Source organism: Danio rerio, chromosome 10 (genome assembly GCF_049306965.1).
Source record: "Danio rerio strain Tuebingen ecotype United States chromosome 10, GRCz12tu, whole genome shotgun sequence".
NCBI classification, from domain to species: domain Eukaryota; kingdom Metazoa; phylum Chordata; class Actinopteri; order Cypriniformes; family Danionidae; genus Danio; species Danio rerio.
The window spans coordinates 4,341,501-4,362,500 of NC_133185.1; the positions used below are offsets into that span (position 1 = coordinate 4,341,501).

Below are 21,000 nucleotides of genomic sequence, written 5' to 3' on the forward strand. Positions count from 1 at the left end.
AAGTTGCGGGAGTATCCCTGAAACGCATAGATACTCCCGGATGCCCGCAAATGAATGATAATCTCGCGGAAATCGCGCGTCTGCTGCCCGGCCCTTAAATACGTTGCACACCCCTCTCTCCACCGCAGCCGTACTAGCTCTTCAGGTACATCTCGCACAATTCACCCCCACCGTTCTTGAACTACGTCTCGCGCAACTCACCCCCACCCTTCTTCAGGTACGTTGCGTGCAACTCACCCTCACCGCTCTTCAAGTACGACGCGCGCAACTCACCCCCACCGCTCTTCAGGTATGTTGTGTTGCCCCCCTTCTCAGATACGTCGCTTACTACTCAACCAACAACGTCCCCTTCCTTCCAAACCAACCAAACCCGTCCCCCCTGACACCCGCCCCATCCCCCCACCCCACCCCTTGTAGCACCTACTATGCCACTACCTAACGCAAATCAACTCTGTATCCCCCGTAAATGGCTATTTACAACTTGGGATGTCTGGAAATGAATGAGGAGGCATGTAGAGATAATGCAAACTCTAAATCAAGTAATTTTAGCATGTCAAAGTCATATGTATGTGTATAAAATATATTTTCACAGCAGTAAAATTGTGGCTATTAAAAATGGCGAGTGGCTAGTAATGTTGGAAAACTACCAGCCACAGTAGATATTGATCAAAAAAGTTAATGTTAAGCCCTGAGTATGTCTATAAAATGACTTGCATGAATTAAATTTGATGTGGATTGCACCATTACATCTCAACACACACACACACACACACACACACACACAACAGTTTACGCACCAACACAACAAATCTAATCTAGCGTTATTTCCTCAGTGCTCTCCTGCAATGTGTTCTCCACATCTCGCTGGCGTTTTTCTGAGGAAATCATTTTAATTCAGCACATGTACAGACCTTGCAATGCACCGCAAAGCACGCCGCAGTTCCGAGTTTTCAATTGAAGTGCTCAGAAAACGTCTGAATCACGGCGGGCGGTCTTTGTGGAATTGAATCATTTTTGTTTTGTCACTCATTTCTGCTGCATCCTTGAGAAGAAAAAAAAAAAAGCCAGCTGAAAAACTTGGAGAGCAGAGAGAAGCTCGACGTGTCGTGAAACTGACAGGTGTGTTTGGCAGTTTTTCCCAGTGTTTTGTCCGCGGTTGTGATTATATATAATTGAGTGTGGAGGGAGCGTTGCATTTTAAGATGTCAGGTGCCGGCGCAGCGAGACGCCACGCTTGATCTGAACAGTTGGGTCTCCATATGCCACACAGCCTCAGATCACTCATTCTCCAGCAATCTCAGAGAAACAACACTGGATTGACGCTCTCTGGAGAGCTCTGTCATGCAGAATATGTTTCCACTACTGTACAGTATGTTTACAGGGATTTATCTCTGATAAACGGCCAATGATTCAGCTTCTTTAAACTCAGCGGACCCGGTACCGGGTTCGTGACATCATCGACATTTGCTTTCAGATTTAAAGGGCTAGCTTTGCACCAGACCCCCGTAAGTGGTGGCGTTTGAAAGTGTAGAATCTATACTTTATGCACATATGCATCACTTTGGTTTTTATTCTACTGTCCAAAAGTTATTTACACTTAAATACACAGTATTTTGGATACCCGAGCTGGGTATTTTACATTGTTTCATTTTCCTATTTTTTTTATATGACACATGTACAAGTTATAGCTCAAATGAAAGCTCTTGCCGGTGCTCATAAAGTTCTAGCGTTCTTTTTACTGAATTATATTCATATGCCAAACAGTTGCCGAATGAATTGCGGTGTTTCCATGGCTCAGAAACGTAAACAATACATTCATGATCAATAAGCAGCCCCAGATAGCACAGACAGCTGTCATCTCTTACCTTATGCTGTGCCCTTCAGGGCCATTTCTCCTCTGATTTTGAGGTGATGTGCATAAGTAATCCTTTTATATGTCTGACGTGGTCCAAACACAGTGAATTATGTTTGATCAAACACAAGAATAGTGAAATATGTAAACAATGATCACTCCCTGTGGCTTGTACAGCACCTCTCATCAGTTGGAATACAATAACTTTTGCATAGATTATGGTAGAGACATTTGTCTTTTATTCTATGATTACAGACATGTGCAGGAACCACCAAAATTAATTACAGCACGCTAGACCACACAGAACCTAAAAGGCACACTTTAAAATTTGAGTTTGTAAAAAAAATACAAAAAGCGCCTCTTTTTTTAGGTGTTTATTATAACACAGACAACATATACAGCAATTTTAAACACTTTCAATAGTGTTTTATGAAAATTCAAAGGGTTTTCTTTAAAATGATACCAAATTTTTGCATTTACACCTCTGCATGTGGATTTGGGAAGCTTTTAAATTTGGGTAGGCAAAATCCAGGCGGAAATCCCCAAATAGCAGCAGAGTTTAAGTGGTTAAAGATGTCTGTAGATGCCCGTTGAAACTAAATTGAACATCGCAACACTAATGTTCTGGCCATAATAGAAAATGCTGGGTTTCATACAATTTCTTCATGTTGTCCCAACACTATCCATTAAGTTAACCTCATTGTTTTCACAAATTTAGGTGAATTGAACATTTTTCACCCCTCAAAATTTGTATTGATTAAACAGTAAAGGGATAGTTCACCCAAAAATGAACATCAAGTGGTTGAACACTGAAAGAAGGTAGTTTGAGGAAAGCTGAAAACCTGACATGTATGTAGCTTACAGCTTTTTTTCCCTTCAAAATATCTTTTAATTGGGTAGGCTAAGTTGTCCATAGTGTTTGAATGTGTGTGTGGATGTTTCCCAGAGATGGGTTGCAGCTGGAAGGGCATCCGCTGCGTAAAAAATGTGCTGGATAAGTTGGCGGTTTATACCGCTGTGGGGACCCCGGATTAATAAAGGGACTTAGCCAAAAAGAAAATGATTGAATGAATGAACATCTTCTTTTGTGTTTAAGAGAATAAGGAAACTCAAATGGGTTTTGATCAAGTTAACCTTCCTGTCGTGTTCGGGTCAAATCTGACCAATTTTCAACATAAATCCCTCATAAATATTGGGTTTTACATCTGACTGCCTCAAGGCCTTAAGATATCCTCCACACTCAGCACTTGAACATATAAAAGTGATGATGACCTCTTTCATTGAATTTTAAATGTTTTAATCAACCTTGTTACACCTGTGGTGTTCCCGGTCAAAAGTGACCACCATAGGAAATGAATGGGTATCCAGACTATATTCATCCATTAGACAGAAAACATTCCCTTACACACCGCCCAAACTCACTCACTCCCTCACACACTTCTTTCTTTCTTTCAGCTTTGGTCTTCTTTCAGTTTTGTGTTGTTGCATGTCATTTTAAATAAGTAGTAAGTAGCAAAAAGTCATGTTTAGCATCTGTTTTCCTCTCATCACATTAAATTCACACTTTAGTCTCAGAACATTGGGTAAAACCAGAGATCACATTGCCTCCCCGCTGTATTTAATCTGACATTCTGTTCATATCAGCACAAGAAAACTGATCTTCAAGGGTTGTTAATGGAACTGAACATCATTAAATTCTTTTTTTCTTGTAATGCCTGCTTTGTTCAAACCATATCATGGCAGCTCAGAGCTTTTTTTTTCTCCCTCTTTGCATGTAATGGGAAATTAAATACATAAAGTTAATAAAGTGAAATGAGAGGTGGAGAGATTGGTGTTGTGTTAGCGGGAATGAAAGCGACGCCGAAAAGAAATCACAAAGCCGTCGGCGTCCGCACTGGGAATTCTGCACACTAATCGACCAATTAGAGCTTTCAGGTTTTGGCGGAGAGATGTGACGCAAAGCCCGGCCTGTCATTTAATCAACTTAATTCTAATTTAAAACTGACAGAGTGCATGTGAGCTGTTTGCTTAAGTTGAATAATTGCATATTTGTTTCGCTCTCGCTAACAGAAAAAAAAAACACATTTGCTTTAAAATCGCATTACAGAAATAGGATTCAGTATTGAGTGCGACAGATTGATAACTTCCCAGCAGGCAGTTTTTAGATCGTGATTGTTCGGTGATCCACGTCATTTTGAAAATGTAGTTTTTTAGCGAACAAACCATCATAAAAAATACTCATTATAGTATTAATGAGACAATCATGATAAGCCTATTTTGTTTCATTTTCTTTGCTTCTTCGTCTGTGTGTATCTGTACAGTATGTCAGTTCAGTATGTTCACTGTTACATAACTGCCCCCTGCTGGTCATGTCTTTCTTGTGTTAGATCATTTTGTGCTGTGCCGCACAGTACTGCAGCATTGCGTGTGGTCACGTTTATTTACCCGCGCATTCTCAGTAGCCACATCTGTAAAATCCACAAAATATCAATGTCGTTATTGGACGTCAAAATAACATTGTCCTTGGACACTGACATCCTAAATCTAACCTAATATTAATGTCTTATGACAATAGCCCCTTTCACACATACAGACCTTTCCGGAAAATTGCCGGCAATTTTCCGGAAAGGTTGTATGTGTGAACAGGTCCTTTTTGAAAATACCAGTAAATTCGTTCTGGCTATTTTCCGGAAAGAGAAGTTGTAACATTACCGGCAATTTGCCGGAATGCTGCGCTGTGTGAATGCAGAAGGAAGATTTCCGTAATAATCGCGTGCACGTCTAGAACGTGCTGACGTGAGACGTCTGCTTTAGCCAATCACAACAGTCAGACGCATTTACGTCCGCGCGGTTTGTGAGGATAAAAGCCTTTGAATATTTTTCCATACACATTTAGCTGCTAGAAGTTAGTCGGATCACGTTTATATGTTCTTCTTAATGCCAACTGTGTAAATAATCATCGATGAGATGCTTATGATAAGCCGTTGTTTGTTTACCTTCAAGCTTTGCGTGCGCCTATGAGCGCCAGCACACGCACATATTATGAACATCTCGACATGTGAAAGTGATCCTGCGAAAGTTGTTCACAATATTGATCATCCACAGAGTTTGTAATTTAGTCAAATGTTTACAAATACAAGTGCAGCCGTTTAAAGCTCATTTGTGGTGAATGATGTCAGAATTTACCGGTGTTTTGGAATGGATGTGTGAATGCTCTTTTCCGGAAAATTTCCGTAACGTCCTCGCCTGTGTGAACAGCGCTTTTTTGAATATACCGGTAAAGTCTTTCCGGAAATTTTCCAGATATTTACCGGTATCACTGTGTGAAAGGGGCTATTGTGTGTCTGCTGGGCTAAACAGATTCATTGTAAAAACTGATTTATCGCTTTCAAATAAAAATAAAAATCCACCAATTAGATCTTTCGGATTTTAGCGGAGAGATGTAACGCAAAGCCTGGCCTGTCATTTAATCAACTTAATTCTAATTGAATACTGATTGTTTGCTTAAGTTGAATAATAGCATATTTATTTCGCTCGCACTAACAGAAAAACAAACACATTTGCTTTAAAATCGCAATACAGAATCAGGATTCAGTATCTACAGCGACAGAGTGAAACTGATAACATCCCAGCAGGCACAGGACGTCAACATGACGTCAGATTGTCATTGTATCCCAACGGCATGGGACGTTACATTTTGTCATGAAATGAAAATCGTCAGAACCCAAAGACAGGCAGGCTTCAATGTCCAACATCGAACAGACGTTGCATCTTGGTTACTTTCCAACATCTAATGATGTTACAGCTTGATGTTGTGTAGATGTTACCTATATATATCGACTATCAGACGTTGGATTTTGGTTGCCATACCTGACAAATAAATGTCAGTATTTGACACCAATGTGACTATGGTTTAAGATGTTGGCTTGACCATGTTACCTATATATCGTCTGTCAGACGTTGGATTTTGTTTGCTTTACCTGATGAATAAATGTTAGTATTTGACGGCAATATGGCGATGGTTTAAGATGTTGGCTCGACCATTTTATTGATATATCGTCTATCAGACATTGGATTTTGTTTGCTATACGTGATGAATAAATGTCAGTATTTGACGCCAATATGACGATGGTTCACGATGTTGGCTTGACCATGTTACCAATATATCGTCTATTAGACGTTGGATTTTGTTTGCTGTACGTGATGAATAAATGTCAGTATTTGACGCCAATATGACTATGGTTCACGATGTTGGCTTGACCATGTTACCAATATATCGTCTATTAGACGTTGGATTTTGTTTGCTATACCTGATGAAAAAATGTTAATATTTGACGCCAATATGATGATGGTTTATGATGTTGGCTCGACCATGTTACCGATATATCTTCTATCAGACGTCGGAAATTGTTTGCTATACCTGATGAATAAATGTCAGTATTTAACAGCAATATGACGATGGTTTAAGATGTTGGCTCGACCATGTTACCGAAATATCGTCTATCAGATGTTGGATTTTGTTTGCTATAAGTGATGAATAAATGCTAGTATTTGACGGCAATATGGCGATGGTTTAAGATGTTGGCTCGACCATGTTACCGATATATCATCCATCAGACATTGGAAATTGTTTGCTATACCTGATGAAGAAATGTCAGTATTTGACGGCAATATGGCGATGGTTTAAAATGTTGGCTCGACCATGTTACCGATATATCGTCTATTAGACGTTGGATTTTGTTTGCTATACCTGATAAATAAATGTTAATATTTGACGGCAATATGACGATGGTTCCCGATGTTGGCTCGACCATGTTACCGATATATCATCTATCAGACGTCGGATTTTGTTTGTTATACCTGATGAATAAATGCTAGTCTTTGACGCCAATATGACGATGGTTTAAGATGTTAGCTCAACGATGTTACCAATATATCGTCTATCAGATGTTGGATTTTGTTTGCTATACCTGATGAATAAATGTCAGTAATTGACAGCAATATGAAGATGGTTTAAGATGTTGACTCAACAATTTTACCGATGTATCGGCTATCAGACATTGGATTTTGTTTGCTATACCTGATGAATAAATGTCAGTATTTGATGCCAATATGACGATGGTTTAAGATGTTAGCTCGACGATGTTACCAATATATTGTCTATCAGACGTTGGATTTTGTTGGCTATACCTGATGAATAAATGTCAGTATTTGACGGCAGTATGAAGATAGTTTAAGATGTTGGCTCGACAATTTTACCAACATATCGGCTATCAGACATTGGATTTTGTTTGCTATACCTGATGAATAAATGTCAGTTTTTGACGCCAATATGACGTTGGTTTAAGATGTTGGCTCGACGTTGAATTTTGGTCACTTTCTAATGCAACTTTCTCACATCATTATTGGACGTCAAAATAACATTGTCCTTAGACACTGACGACCTAAATCTAACCTAATATTAACATCTAATAACGTGTGACTACTAGGTTAAACTATTTCATTGTAAAACTGTTTCATTACCATCATTTTAAGCCAATTTCTCTCCTCCTATCTCTGGATATTAGGAGTAAATGTCTTTTAACTTCGCATTGCCTCCTTTTCTAAACAATTTTTAAGAAACTTTCAAATAAAAAACAAAAAAAACAATCAATCAATTAGAGCTTTTGGATTTTGGCGGAGAGATTGAACACACGGCCCGGCCTGTCCTTTAATCAAGTTAATTTAATTCAAGTGCGCTGTTTGCTTAAGTTGAATAATCACGTATTTGTTTCGCTCTCGCTTGCAGATAAAAAAAAAACACATTTGCTTTAAAATCGCATTACAGAAATAGGATTTGAATCCCAGCTGTCTGAAAGAAAAATCCCCCGAATCCATTTGCCTCCAGGCAGATATTGATGTCGGAAACCTAAGAGCGCTCAACGTGCTTGTGTACGTACATCGGCCTGAGCGCATCCAATCGCAGCGCACTCGGCCGTATACAAAGAGGCAATTAATATCGAGCCAAGCACGGTGGCCTGCGACGTCCTATAATAACACGGTTAGACCAAAGGTTAATGTGTTGAATTCAATATGCATCCCCATTCGTTTCAATGAAGCTGTCCGAAAAAAAACGAGAGAAAAAGAGAGGTAGACTGTAATCAAAGGGCTCCCTTTGCAAAGTGAAATTAATTATAGGGGCCTTCATAAATTCAATGTCATGTCTTAATCTTCCTCTGGTCTCCCTCCCAGCCGTTATCAGCTCGACTGGAAGTGGGCCGCACACACACACACACACACACACTTGGGCTGATCTAATGAACGGCTGTGTGAGATAATAATTGTGAATGAGCCGTATATGTGTAGCACTCGCCCTTTTGTCAAACGCCAGTGAAAATGATGGTGTTTATCAGTCCATCAGTTCCTCACGGTGAATATAGAGAGGACATTATGCGTCAACTACTGTGATGTTTAATACAGTCCAGCGCTCTGGTGTGCATCCCACCAGCATCCGCTCTGAAAACATGAATGCAAGCATGTCAGATTTCCATATCAGCACCTACAGTTCAGGAGGGATAGACTGTAAACATCCTAAATGTGTTTGTCAAAGTTGTGCTTTTATGGTTTTTTTATACAGTTGAGAGAATAGAGGAAAGTGTACACCAAAACAAACATCGGGATAAGTAATTATTATTAAATTGAATTATAATTTAAAGAATTAAATTAATTAAATTAAAGTAAAGTAGTCTTGAATGCTAATTTATTTGATGAAAAATACAGGAACAATAGTAGTAGAGTGAAAAAAAATATAATGTATGTGTTTTCTAACCGAATATGTTTATATCAATTGCAGTAATTAATTTTCAGCTGCCGTGACTCGGTAGAAATCATTAATCTAGTAGATATGAATAATAACTGCTAAAGAAACACTTTTATTATTATTATCATTGTGAAAAGCACTTGTACTCTGTTATATATTTGTGGAAATCATTGTACTCCAGGCATAAGGTAATGCAACAGAACTGAACTTAAAATAAATTAAACAAAACTGTAATGTACTGAAATGAAACGCAATGAATAGGAACTAAACGAAATGTAAATGAACCGAACCAAACTGAAACTAAGGGAAGTTTATTTATAAACTAATTTCGAGAGGATCACATGCTTATGATTGCTTGCAGCTGGACCGGCATTATTCAATTTATGATTCACCAATCAGACGATTCCTAAGCCACTATAAATACTCTAAGTTCCATATAACAGCCATCTTCGTTTTGAAGAATCCCCCCTTCCACTCCTCCTCCTTTCCTAGATGGGTTGCACGGTGACCCAGTGGTTAGCACTGTTACACCACAGAAGAACGTCACTGAATCGAGTCCTTACCAGACCAGCCAACGTCTCTGTGTGAAGTTTACACATTCTCCTCGTGTTCACGTGAGTTTCCTTCGGGTTTCGCAGGTTCCTCCCACCGTCCAAAAACACACAACTTAAGTTAATTGAATAATCCAAATCAGCACCATAGACATGCTGCTACTTAGTAGTTATCTCTTGAGAGCAATCACTATCTGTTCATTAGCTACTACAGCAGAGGAGTTATCGAGATCTACTTGAGCTCAAACTCCCTTCTTACCTAGAAAATGGGAAGGAGCCCAGGGCTCGAGGATCTAATGAGCTTAGGCCTCTCTCCTGGGACAGCATGCCAAACAAGCTTTATAATCAATCATTAGCTAAGTGTGAACTCTTGAAACAAAACGAAACTGAACTGAACCTAAAGTAAAGTAGAAAAAAAAAGTAAACTCTAACTGAACTTTAACTTAATTTAATTTAATTTAATTTAAAAGCTACAGAAACAAACTAAACCGAATCTTAATGAACCGAACCAAATTAAAACTAAACAAAATAAAACTGAACCGAACCAAAACTAAAGTAAACTAAACCGAACTGAACTGAACTAAAATGAAGCGCAATGGATAGGAACTTTGCACAGCCTAATTGAACCAAACTAAAATGAAACCAAACAAAACAAAACTGAACCAAAATTAAACTAAACTAATAAACAAAATGGAAACTGGAACTGAACTGAAGTTCAATAAAACAAAACTGAACTGAAACAAAAAGGAACAGAAAGGAACTGAATGAAACCTAAAAGAACGAAACCAAAATAAAACAAAACTGAATCGAACCTAAACTAAATAAAGTCAAATAAACTGGAACTGAACTGAAACGTAATCTAAAGTAACACAACGTAACATAATGTAATGTAAAACAATGCAACGCAACACAATGTTATGTAACGCAATGTAACATAACAAAACACAACACAATGCAACGTAACACAATGCAACGCAACAAAAAGGAACTGAACTAAACGGAACCTAAACTAAATTAAACTTGACTAAACTGAAACTGAAACTGAAACATATCTGAACCGAACTCGAACTAAACTGGAACTGAACTAAATTGAACTGGAACCTGGAATGGAAAAAACTGATGCGTGGACCTAAACAAAACGGAACCAACACAATATGACACGACAAGAAAAGGAAACCACAAGGAGCAAACAAAAAAATAAAAATAAAATAAAACGCAAAGCGCACAAATCACTCAAAAAAAAACAACAAAAAAAAAACAACTAAACACAAAAAACATATTAATTCAGCAACAAGGACATCAGATGATATCAGTTTGATCATTTACAGTAGTACAGTAATAACATCACTGTTGAAATCGTTAATCTCTAACTAAGTGTTACGATGTGGTTTTTGTTACGACTTTGGTTTTGTATTTTCTTCAAGAATGTCACCCATAAAAATCTTCATGAGTGTGATGTGCAAGATGTGTTTATTTGGGAGTGCTTCATTTTATAGCACACCAATACTAATGTGCTTTCTTTCTGGTCCTCTTTCTTTCAGGCGTACTTCCGACAGGGTGTTGCCCTTCAGTACCTGGGCCGCCATGCGGACGCCCTGGCCGCCTTCGCCTCGGGATTGGCGCAGGATCCCAAGAGCCTGCAGCTGCTGGTGGGAATGGTGGAGGCCGCCATGAAGTCCCCACTAAGAGGTAAACAGCTGATTTTTTTGTGTGTGTGTTTGTTTTGGCGGGTAAAACTCAACCATTGATAGACTGCGGACTCTGTGTAGGATATGTGTAACAGAAATGATTGATGAATTGACCACCAGTTGACCGATTTGGTGCATGACATGCATTCTAACATGCACAGTGCCAGTCCAGTGAGTAATTAAAGGAACGGGGGTAGTCCTGGGACCATATTTCCAATGAGCCTGGGTTGAGAAATCCCGTTCTTGCAGAGAATTTGTCTGTTGCAGGATGATGTGTGTGTGTTTACAGTGTGTGTCTGTATACCACATCCTCTGACTGGCCGTTAGCTGTAGGTGCTTGAGGAATGCTTTCGGGACGCTCTGATGTAAATCGTAGTCTTGAAATAAACAGGGTCACGCAAACAGCCGCGTCTCTGGGAGGACATCCAAACAGGGCCGTTTTTATCTGCTAATTATGTCCCCTTATTTCGCCGCGTCGTCCCTCAGTGCCAGACGTGCACGCTGAGCCACAGAGAGAGTAGATTATGTTGAACAGTCTCTCCAAATCGGCTCTGGGCAGAGAGGTGATCGCTCACGGGCCCCTGGGCTCACTGATAACAAGAGACCGGCTTTCTGTCGCTCTCTCACTTCTTCTCATCCCTTTATCGCTTTTGTAGCGCCCTTGTGTGAGGATTTGCATGCGGGATTACCTAACTTTAATTTAATTGTTCTCTTCTCGGCTTCACACACCATCAGAGGTGCCGTTCGAAAAGCCTGTGCGCTAAGACGAGAGGTGGAACCTGAGCCGATTTTGTTCGGCTGCTGCGGGAGGATAACAGACACGGCTTTTTGGTTTGTGTTGAAAAGTTGCAGACTTGGGAAATCATACTTTGGATAATCTCAGGACTCGTCGACAGACTCGTGCCTGTCGAGCTGGGGTGCATTTCTCAAGCAACTACATAATTCGCTGCTGAACTACCATAGCATGATGCACTGTATGGGAAATGATTGATGTTATGAGATGTGTTTCCCAAAACCTTAGTTGCTCTGTCACAGATCCATCCTTTGAACCACGTTAGTTAAAACGTGAACATATATATGACATAAATACATGTATGAAAAGAAAACAAATCCAATTAGTTTACAAATGTGTTATGTGTAATAAAATGAAATGACAAGGAAAAAAGTATTGGAACACATGAAGAAAGGGTGGTGTAGATAGACAGTGAAAACCCAGACAGCATCTATCTATCTTTCCATCCATCCATTCATCCATTCTTCCATCCCCTACCCTAACTTACCTTAGCCTACCCTACCTTACCCTACCCTACCCTACCCTACCTTACAGTACCGACTGTAGCTATCTAGCTTTGTTTTTCTGAATATAATCATGCACCTACCTACCCTACCCTACCTACTATAGCTATCTAGCATTGTCCGAAAGTAACCATGCATCTACCCTACCTACCTGCACCTACCTACCTATTTACCTACTTTACCCTACTTACTGTAGCTAACTAGCGTTGTCTGAATATAACCATGCTTCTACCCTAACAACTTGTACCTACCTACCTACTGTACCTATATACCCTACCCTACCTACTGTATCTATCTAGTGTTGTCTGAATATAACCATGCATTTATTCTACCTACCTGTTCCTACTTACCCACCTACCTACTGTATCTACCTTCCCTACCCTACCTACTGTAGCTATTTAGCATTGTCTGAATATAACCAGGCATCTACCCTACCTACCTGTACCTACCTACCTACTGTATCTACCTACCCTACCCTACCTACTGTAGCTATCTAGCATTGTCTGAATATAACCATGCATTTACCCTACCTACCTGTACCTGCCTACCTACCCACCTATCTACTATATCTACCTATTCTACCAACTGTAGCTATCAAGTGTTGTCTGAATATACAGTGCATCTACCCCACTTAACTGTACCTACCTACCTACTGTACCTACCTCCCCTACCTACTGTAGCTATACAGCATTGTCTGAATATAACCATGCATCTACCCTACCTACCTGTACCTACCTACTTACTGTACCTACCCTACCTACTGTACCTACTTACCCTACCCTACCTACATAGCTATCTGGCATTGTCTGAATATAACCATGCATCTACCCTACCTACCTGTACCTACCTACTTACTGTACCTACCCTACCTACTGTACCTACTTACCCTACCCTACCTACATAGCTATCTAGCATTGTCTGAATATAACCATGCATCTACCCTACCTACCTGTACCTACCTACTTACTGTACCTACCCTACCTACTGTACCTACTTACCCTACCCTACCTACATAGCTATCTAGCATTGTCTGAATATAACCATGCATCTACCCTACCTACCTGTACCTACCTACTTACTGTACCTACCCTACCTACTGTACCTACTTACCCTACCCTACCTACATAGCTATCTAGCATTGTCTGAATATAACCATGCATCTACCCTACCTACCTGTACCTACCTACTTACTGTACCTACTGTACCTACTTACCCCACCCTACCTACATAGCTATCTAGCATTGTCTGAATATAACCATGCATCTACCCTACCTATCTACCTACCTACGGTATCTACCTACCTTACCCTACCTACTGTAGCTGTCTAGTGTTGTCTGAATATAACCATGCATCTACTTTTCCTACCTGTTCCTACCCACATACTGGACCTACCTACCCTACCCTACTAACTGTAGTTGTATAGCTTTGCCTGTCTGAATATAACCATGCATCACTGGAGGGATCTGCAACCTCCTCCTTATTTTATTTCTTTATTTTTTTGAAACGTTTGAAGTATTGATGTGATTCATGGTTATACTTCATCCACAGACGGTTTCTTCTCTCTCTATGTGTTTTTAGCCTGTCCCAGTGGTATGAAGCGTGATAAATTAGCCGTGCGTCTACCTGAAACCTCCGTATTTTTTTGAGCTACAGGGAATACTAGAACTCTGCGGGTACACAGCGAATTACAGATATGGAAATCCACACGGCTTAGTTTAGGAATGGCAATGTAAATAGACTAAAAGAAAGTAAACACAATGAAATTCAAGTGGGTGTTGTTGTCAGTCTCTGTTATTATTTCTTTATTTAGCCGCTTCCCACGAGACGCCAGACAGACTTGTCAAAGCCTCTGTTTCACATGGCAAAGCCTCTCGACAGAAGAGAGGGAAGCGGCAGAGAGAAAGAGAAAAGCGTAGAGAGGAAGGAAAGATAGGCACCCAGAGGCTCATCATTAAACCCTCCTCACCGTGGCGGGCTGCATAAGCACTTCTGCGCTCTTGTTTATCATGCCCGTGTCTGCTGTTAACTAGATTCACACACACACACACTCACTTCCGTCCCCAAGCCAAAGAGTTTCTCGCCACTCCGATTTATGCGACTTGTAAAAGTGTCAGGCTGAATGCAATTACGCGATATGAATGTGTATGACAAACCCACCCGAGTGTTTGTAGCCCCCGGCAGAGGACGTTCACGCCTGACGGCTACACGACAAGAGGGAATTAAACCTGTCGAAAATCGCTCTCCGCGTTCCCAATCCTCTTTTTTAGCTGTGTGCAGATTCATTCACCATGAATGCAACTAGATTCGAAATGTGATAGAGCTGATGATATACTTTAAAACATTTGTGGTCAGTAGGATGTTTGGTAATATTCAAGCACAATTGTTTTTAATATTGATAATAATAACAAGAAGTGTTCTGTGTATCAAGGAATTCTGAGGTAAAAAGTCTTGTCGTCTATCCAAGTTTTAGGTACAACAAATAATAACTTGACTTCTAGTTGATCGTTTGGTATCAGAAGTGGCTTATATGAAAGGCAAAGGCCTCTAGATTTAGCTAATTTTACCAAAATAAAATATGATCATGCTCGATTTTTAATAATTTCATTTGGACAGTAAGGTCTGACTTTGCTTAGACACAAGTCTTGTCACTTAACAGAAATAATGTCCAGTATAAAATATAAAGTCATGCTGCAGTGGAAACCGAATGAATATTGTGTCTGACTCCATCATGAGCTTGGAGGACTGCATCCATACATCTCTGCACTGACTCAAATCACTGATTAATAAAGTCATCTGAAATGGCAAAGAAAGCGTTCTTGCAGGACTCCCAGAGTTCATCAAGATTGCTTGGATTCATCTTCAAAGCCTCCTACTTCATCTTACCCCAGACATGCTCAATAATGTTCCAATCGGGTGACTGGTCTGGCCAATCCTGGAGCACCTTCTTTGCTTTTTAACAACTTTGATGTGGAGGCTGTGGTTTGTAATGTAATGGGCAGCACAAATGTCTTGATACCCCAGGCTGTTAATGTTGTCATCCACTCTGCAGCTCTCTCGTACACCCACATACTGAATGTAAACCCAAACCATGATTTTTCCTTTACCAAACTTGACAGATTTCTCTGAGAATCTTGGGTCCATGCAGGTTCTAATAGCTCTTCTGCAGTATTTGTGATGATTGGGATGCAGTTCAACCTGAAAAATCTACCTTCTGCCACTTTTCCAAATGATCAACTAGAAGTCAAGGTATTATTTGTTGCTCTTAAAAGTGGAATCGACGACAAGACTTTTGTCAGGTAGTGTATATCAAAAGCTGGTCATCTCCATGCCTGTCCAACTAAAACCAGGCTGGAAATGGCTTGGAAACCAGCCTACAAGTGGCCAAAACCCCTCTAAAATCAGGCTGGTTGACCAGCTAAAACCAGCCAACCATCCTAGGCTGGTATAAGCTGGATTTTTCAGCAGGGGTGGGTCCAAAACCATGAACCTTACAGAACCACGTGTATCGTGTTTGGTTACTGTTAAATATTACACATTGGTGTATAGTTACGCCCCTAACGCCTATTAAGCAGCCACCTGTCAACATGTTAAACTAATGATCAAAGACCACATATTTTCAACTAGAATTTCAGAAAGCGTTTAGGATTTCTCAAATTTGTCTAAGACGACCAAAAAAGTGTGAGCAGGGTTTTAGAAATAAATCCAGTTACACTTTATTTGAAGGCGACGTTGTTACAGCATAACTAATTATTTAACTACTGAGTAATATTAATAATTACATGTAGTTAGCATGTGGCCGGGGTTAGAATTTTGCCTAGTTTTAGGGTTTTTACAGGAGGTTTGTCAAGCACACTCACCTGCATGAAGCTCACTTCACAAATGCACAATGTTTCACTTTTATTACATTTTTTAATTATTATTATTTTTCTTATAGACGTTGAGTGATCGTGTCTGGTGCAAAACTGGGGTAAATGTTGGTTAAGATGACAGAGAGGTGAAAGAGTGCTTTCTGTAGGTGGTTTGTCAAACCCACTCGACTACTTGAGGCACACTCATTCATTCATTCATTTTCTTGTTGGCTTAGTCCCTTTATTAATCTGGGGTCACCACAGCGGAATGAACTGTCAACTTATCCAGCGAGTTTTTACGCAGCGGATGCCCTTTCAGCCACAACCCATCTCTGGGAAACATCCACACACACATTCACACACACACACACTCATACACTACGGACAATGTAGCCTACCCAATTGACCTGTACTGCATGTCTTTGGACTGTGGGGGAAACCGGAGCACCCGGAGGAAACCCACGCAAAGGCAGGGAGAACATGCAAACTCCACACAGAAACGCCAACTGAGCCGAGGCTCGAACCAGCGACCTTCTTGGTGTGAGGCGACAGCACTGCGCCACTGCTTCGCCCTGAGGCACACTCAGAATCGCATAATGTTTTAAGGTTGGGTTTATTTGTAGTCGTGCTGAATCAATGAAAGCAGTTAAATATATACGGACATTTGGGGTTTCTTCTTCATGGGTGTTCAGAGTTTACGCTCAAGAGCTCCCCCCCCCTGGCCTTAGAAGGAGATTTACTAGATGTGCAGCTTTTTGATCATTATTATTAGTGAATTCGTTTTGATTTATCGCCCAGCCCTACTTGACAATACTGCAATGTAAAAACATTTCGTAAAGCAGTCAGTTGTGATCCTGGGTACTGATTGGCCAATGCAAATATTTTGGCAGTGATAAAACACAGGGAATGAAATGAAACCGCTCATGACAGCACACACATATGCACCCAAGATGAAAACATGCTGAATTAGCTATCAAACCCTCTCAGAAGGACGGTACGAAATATACATCATAGATATGATAGGGAAATAAATGAGGGAAGGGCGGATAAAAATGGATCTTCGGAGGTCCCGGGGGGTGGGGGGGGACAACGCGTGACACTCGACTGTGGCCCGTCGTGATTTATGACAGTGTGTGCGTTTCACTCTTTAACTGTGTCTCCTTTCTCCCGCAGCGGTCACCTCTGCACATATGGTGTGTTCGTAATGTAGCATGGTAAATCTTACCGTAGTATTATAAGCCTTAGTTTTACACATATGCTTTTCTAAGGTGAACGTTTAAGAAGTAACTTCCACAATAACGTCTGTTTTAGTGTGTGGAAATGACACATACATGAGTAATCACCTCAGCTTTGTGCTAACAAAAGCTGTTTTTGTTCACAGAACACACTGTGTTTGCTTCACAGTCATTTGTCCTGCATGTTGTACAGTAAAAGAACTTATGTTACCTATTGTGCTGATCACAGAAACATGTTGGATTTAAAATGAGTGTGTTTGGATGTTTTACAGAGATGGGTTGCAGCTGGAAGGGCATCCGCTGCGTAAAACGTGCTGGATAAGTTAGCGGTTCATTCCACTGTGGCGACCCCGGATTAATAAAGGGACTAAGCCAAAAAAAATGAATGAATGAATGAATGAATTAAAATAAATAGAATAAACTATTAAAAAATTTATAGATACATAAATAAAATAAATCCCCACGCAAACGCAGGGAGAACATGCAAACTCCTCACAGAAACGCCAACTGTGCCAGCTAAGGCTCGAACCAGCGACCTTCTTGCTGTGAGGCCAAAGCACTACAGCACTACAGTTTGGTTCACAAATTGAATTCAATTAAAAAATCAAATATAAAAGCCCAGTTTTTTTTAGATTTGCTTAAAAAATCCAGTTTGGTCAAGTTTTCAACAGCTGTCTAATTTTTTCTAAATTACTACCGACAAAACAACAACAAACAGTTTAATAAACAGTCCAATTTACCAAAAAAAAAAAAATATATAATATAAATATTATATATATATATATATATATATATATATATATATATATATATATATATATATATATATATATATATATATATATATATATATATATATATATACACAGTTGAAGTCAGAAGTATTAGCCCCCCTGAATTATTTGCGACCTTGTTTATTTTTTCACCAATTTCTGTTTAATGGAGGGAAGATTGTTTCAGCACATTTCTAAGCATAATAGTTTTAAAAACTTATTTCTAGTAACTGATTTATTTTATCTTTGACATGATGACAGTAAATAATATTTTACTTGATATTTTTCAAGACAGTTCTTTACAGCTTAAAGTGACATTTAAAGGCTTAACTAGGTTAATATGGTGAACTAGGCAGGTTAGGTTAATTAGACAAGTTATTGTATAACGATGGTAGACTATTGAAAAAAAAATAGCTTAAAGAGGCTAATAATTTTGTCCCAAAAATGGTTTTTAAAAAATGAATAACTGCTTTTATTCTAGCCAAAATAAAACAAATAAGACTTTCTCCAGAAGAAAAAATATTATCAGACACACTGTGAAAATTTCCTTGCTCTGTTAAAAATAATTTGGGAAATATTTAAAAAAAAATAAATAAAATCAAAAGGGGGCTAATAATTCTGACTTCAACTGTATTTTTTTTTTTTGTATTTTTTTTTTTTTTCAGATTTACTAAAATAAAAAAGATGTGGTCAATTAACCAACAGTGTCTCTTTATTTTAGGCATATATGTACTTTAAGTTGACTAACTATTTCTAAATTAGCAACAAAGGTTTGATCAAATTTGATCTGATTGATTAGCAAAACCAAAAACATCAAATGTAATCAAAAAGACTTTAGTCAGATTTTAGCAATTTTATTTTATTTTATTTTGTTTGTTTTGTTTAATTTCATTTTATTTTTGCTTTGTTTGGTATAATTTTTATTTTATTTGAGATTTTTTTATTATTTAGCCTAATAATATATAATAGCTTAATAATAATAATAAAATTAATATTTTTTTGTTTTGTTGATTTTTTTTAATTTTAAATAATATTTTATGTTTATTATATTTAATATATGTTATTTTATTTTAATTTGATTAATTAAATTAAATTATTTTTTATATTATTATTTATTATTATTTTATATTATTTATTTTTAATATTTTAATTTTATTAATTTTTTTTAATCAAATAAAATTTTTGTTTTGTTTAGTTTTGTGTGGTTTTTAAGTAATATTTTTTTAATTTAATTTATATTTTCTATTCTATATATTTTATTTTGTTTTATATTATCTATATATTTTTTGTAGATTTTTATTTTATATATATTTTAGATTATTTTATATGATTTTAATATATATTTTTAATTAAATTTTATATTTTTAAAAATATTTTAAATTCTATTAATATTCTACTAATCCCTAATGTTGCTTTCATTCATTTGCCTGCAGAATCACTAGAGCCGACCTACCAGCAGCTGCAGAAGATGAAGCTGGACAAGAGCCCGTTTGTGGTGGTATCTGTGATTGGTCAAGAGCTTCTGACCGCCTCCCATCATGGGGCATCAGTGGTGGTCCTGGAGGCGGCGCTGAAGATCGGCACCTGCAGCCTCAAACTGCGCGGCTCAGTTTTCTCGGCCCTCAGCAGCGCTTACTGGTCATTGGGCAACACCGAGAAAAGCACCGCATACATGCAGCAAGACTTAGAGGTGGCCAAAACTTTAGGTAAGCCCCTCATTTCAAGACCTTCATTATCTGGACTGCTGTATTATAGTTTTTAATATTCCATTTCTAATCATAATAGTTTTATTAACTCATTTCTAATAACTGATTTATTTTATCTTTCTCATGATGACAGTAAATAATATTTGACTAGACATATTTCAAGACACTTCTATACAGCTTAAAGTGACATTTAAAGGCTTAACTAGGTTAATTAGGTTAACTAGGCAGGTTAGGGTAATTAGGCAAGTTATTGTGTAACGATGGTTTGTCCGTAAACTATCGAAAACAAATATAGCTGGAAGGGGCTAATAATTTTGATCTTAAAATGTTTTTAAAAAATTAAAAACTGCTTTTATTCTAGCCAAAATAAAACAAATAAGACTTTCTCCAGAAGAAAAAATATTATAGGAAATACTGTGGGAAATTTTCTTGCTTTGTTAAACATCATTTAGGAAATATTGGAATTATTTAAAAAAATTCACAGGAGGGCGAATAATTTTAACTGTATACAGTTGAGGACAAAAATATTGACCCTCCTTTAAACTAAATATTCTTTTTCAAATATTTTCCGAGTGACATTCAATGGAGCAAGGACATTTTCTCAGTATTTCGAAGTACTTTTTTCTTATCTACTTTTTACCTATTTCAGCTAGAATTAAAGCAGTTTTAAATTTTTTTAACCATTTTAAGGTCAATATTATCAGCCCCTAAATTAATATTATTTTCGATTGACAGTATTTATGAATAAGCTTTTTCAATGAATTTACGTATTTCTATAAAATTAAGTACATTTTTTTGTAAGAAAACTGTACAGGTCAGAAGTCATGTTGATGAACAAATGATTATTTTTGGGGTGAATGGATCTTTTAAACGTGTTTAATTGCCCTTATTTTGCATATTCATGGCATCACGTCCTGTTCTTGAGAAATCGATGTACTTCTTTGCTCTCTTTCCTGCTAGAACATCAGGAGATGGACGTTCGAGGGACCTTGTGCACAAAAGACTCACCCAAGTTAATTATTTTGACCTAACGAGCACACGCTGATAAGGTCTCACAGTAATTAGCCTTCACAGGAGCATTTTCAATTAAAAGTCGCAGCGACTTTTTCAACAAAATGCCATTCTGTTTTTTTTTTTTTTTTTTTTTTTGTATATTTGAGATACTATTGTAGTTTTCATTAATAGTTTGTGTTTGTCTTTATTGGTTCTGTTTCTCTTTATTGTGTGTTTCAGTATTTTTAGATTAATTAAT

At 38.2% G+C, this 21,000-nt stretch overlaps 1 protein-coding gene across 4 annotated transcripts in view; it reads left to right on the forward strand.

Annotated features, from left to right (window-relative positions):
* The window catches only part of ttc28 (tetratricopeptide repeat domain 28), a 501,039-nt gene that overhangs the window by 328,728 nt on the left and 151,311 nt on the right, over positions 1-21,000 (forward strand). For all 4 annotated transcript variants that reach the window (XM_073914331.1, XM_073914332.1, XM_073914334.1 and 1 more), the window contains 2 exons: positions 10,744-10,891; positions 19,476-19,748. In XM_073914331.1, the coding sequence (XP_073770432.1) occupies positions 10,744-10,891; positions 19,476-19,748 (421 nt within the window). The remainder of the gene's footprint in view (positions 1-10,743; positions 10,892-19,475; positions 19,749-21,000) is intronic.